The following is a 2,931-nucleotide window of genomic DNA, read 5'->3' as shown; positions in this document are numbered from 1 at the left end:
ACTACTTAAACTTTAGTTTATATAATATATGATTTGTTAAATTGCTTCTACCGTAGTAAGAAAATTATTAAGGCTTATATTAGGGCTCGTAGTAAGATCTAAACAAGCAGAGCTCATTGGAAAATCAAAGTTTACACAACACTGTATTAGCTTACGGCGTTTCGCTGCTCATAAATCATGAACAGTCAATTTAAACTAATTAAAAATTGAATGTTTTATATCAATACAATTAATTTAATGTATGATATATACAATATATCAAATATTATATCATGGAGAAAAATTTATTTATTAAACCTGCAAAGTGGGCAACTTAGAATATGTATTTGGAAAACTGTGGCATAAATATAATTTTTATAAACATTAATGATAAACTTTAATTGGAATAAAAACTAAAAACAAAAAAGAATGACAGTATTTATACGTGTGTTGATATGCACGAAAACTGTAATTATTACTAAGCTTTTACTATAGTACTAGTTTGAGAACATATATAAGTATAGATTCGGAAGTTTTTCAAATTTCCTTGTTTAAATTACAAAGTTTTCTACATTAAATACACTGTTTCAACACTTTGCACATTCACACAAAGAGTCTCGCGCACAAAACGCAAAACCCTGCCGTGCCCAAAACCGCGCCCGCTTTCCACGCTAGCCAACTCTTCAAATGCAGCCACTCTTGCCTCTCCGTTTCCTTTTTCATCCAACCGCGGAACCTACCGACGTCCACCGCCATGCCCGGGTACTTTTCGGAGCAGTTTCTCTTAAAGTCCATTTTCGACGCCGCCTGAACGCCGACGACGACTTCTTCTCCGTTCTGAATCTGCACCACCGGCGATCCTGAGTCCCCGTTCATGGTCATGGAGCATCCCTTGCATCCGCGGCACCCGTAGCAAAAGTGAAAGTTTCCGTCAAACTTCATTTTGTTCAATTTTTTTTTGCAGAACGACGCAGGGCGCATCAGCACGCTCCCTTTGCGCGCCACCTCCGGCTCGACTTCTTCCTCTCTCGCGTCAACTCCGACGCTTCCCCACCCCACGATCGTCATCGGCACCTCGTAAAAGTCTTTCCTCCAACTAGCGCTCGCAACGAGGTTGGCTTCTTGCACTCTGCCGCTTTCCTCTAGGGGATTACCCCCGAGATAAATCAGCGCGATGTCGAATCTCTCGTCCTTTTGCCACTCTTCGTGGACTAATATCGCCGATATGCCCACCGCTCTCTTCTGAGCCCAACCTCCATTCCCCTCCTCGGCGTTTCTGTTCTTCGCGCCAGCCAACACCGTCACGACGTCGGGCTGGTAGCTTATTCCATTTTTGACCTCGGCGTCGAAGATGTGCGCGCATGTCAGCACCCACTTATAAGTGACGATCACTCCCCCGCCGTAGTACCTCTCGACTTTCAAGTTCAGCTCCGACGGGTAGTTGAACTCGGCTTGCACGTAGACGAGGTATTTGAACTCGTCATATTTTGCAACCGCGACGTCTCCTGCTAGCTGACACGCTGCTTTTGAGGAGAAAGAGAGGAGTACGATCAACGTTTTGAAGCTCATTACGATGATTTTATACAAAAAAGGTGTTTATGAGAACTCTGTAGATTTTTGTGAGTTTTTTACCACTTTTGTTTAAATATGACGTATATTGTACAGTTTTTTTCCGATGCATAACTTATTTTTAAGATATAACAAAACACATTTCTTTATTTTTTAATTTATTTGAGCACTTTCGAAGTAATTCTTGTAAACAATTGTATCTTACTGAACTAAACTGAAAACACTTTCAAACAATTTTACGAGAAACTAATTACTCTAAAATTACTTAATATTAGGATTTTAAAAGTCTAGTTTGGTATACGAACTTTTTCTGCCTACAACTGGGCCTTAAAGATTGAATACATAAGGCTTCTAGAATATGTAGCTGATAAGAGTCCAACAAATGTTGCCCAATCGCCGAGAAATATTTTTTCGTAGGTTTCTCCGAACGACCATAAAACCAGCTTTTCAAGATTTTCGGAACATGTTGATCAATTCTTACGTGAAACCTTTGAGATGTTTTTCCCACGTAGTCACTACCACAGTGACAAGTAAGTTTGTAGATGACGTTCTTTTTTTCTTTGGTGGGAGAAACATCTTTGTAAATTCCACTAAGAGGTCGATCAGTACATGAAATTGTTTAACCGTTTAAGTTTTCAGCTCTGTTCGTTTAAGAACAAATTTTTCAGCTTCAGCTTACATCCCAATAAGTTTCTAAACTGAGTATGAGAACAGTGTTTAGATATCTTACTTATACATAAAAAAAATCATAGCTTGCAGTTCGCAGTGGTTCCTTCTTTTAAAAAATGGGTTTAGTTCTATTTAGCCTAGGTTTATTTACATTAAAAGCTATGTCAGGTTACGTGTAGCAAATTTTAACTGTTTTTAAATTTAAAAATAACTCAAAATTCTAAAATTTGTGTCAAAATTAAGGCTTACAGCAACTGCCAAAAAACATCTTGTAAGCTTTTATACAAATACTTTTATTAGATTTTTTTTGGTTCAGTGCTTACTAAAAAAAAAAAGTCAAAAAATTTTGAATATTTTAAAAAGAAACTATATTGTTTTTTATTTAAAAAAACTGCTGTTGTTTCCGAAAATTCTTTGGTGTTTTTAGAGAAATATAGGGTACTTTAAGAGTTAAAAATCTCAAAACAACTATCGCAGACACTTTTTTTCATCCTTTAGCACATATGACAAGGAATTTATATAAAAAAGTTCTATCTATTTTTTTTTGAGAAAATATATAAATTTTAATGATTCTTCAAATTTTCAATTCTTTAGTTTTTATCATATTTTGATACACATTATGCCATTTCGAAGAAAAATGATAAAATAAAGTTTTTCTAAATAAGTATTTCAGGTATTTTTTGTAACTTTCTGTAAGAAAATTTTTGACCAGAG

The 2,931-nt window shown here is 36.1% G+C and overlaps 1 protein-coding gene across 1 annotated transcript; it reads right to left on the bottom strand.

Moving 5' to 3' along the window:
* Positions 1-582: 582 nt before the first annotated feature.
* Positions 583-1,548, bottom strand: LOC145836610 (U21-ctenitoxin-Pn1a-like). Its single transcript, XM_082944399.1, has one exon. It carries the CDS (start codon positions 1,546-1,548, stop codon positions 583-585), a length of 966 nt encoding a protein of 321 aa, XP_082800525.1.
* Between the last annotated feature and the right edge of the window lie 1,383 nt (positions 1,549-2,931).

The sequence above is a fragment of the Thalia democratica genome, chromosome 5, assembly GCF_965202585.1.
Source record: "Thalia democratica chromosome 5, ktThaDemo2.hap1.1, whole genome shotgun sequence".
Lineage (NCBI taxonomy): Eukaryota > Metazoa > Chordata > Thaliacea > Salpida > Salpidae > Thalia > Thalia democratica.
This window is presented reverse-complemented; position numbering and strand designations above follow the sequence as displayed.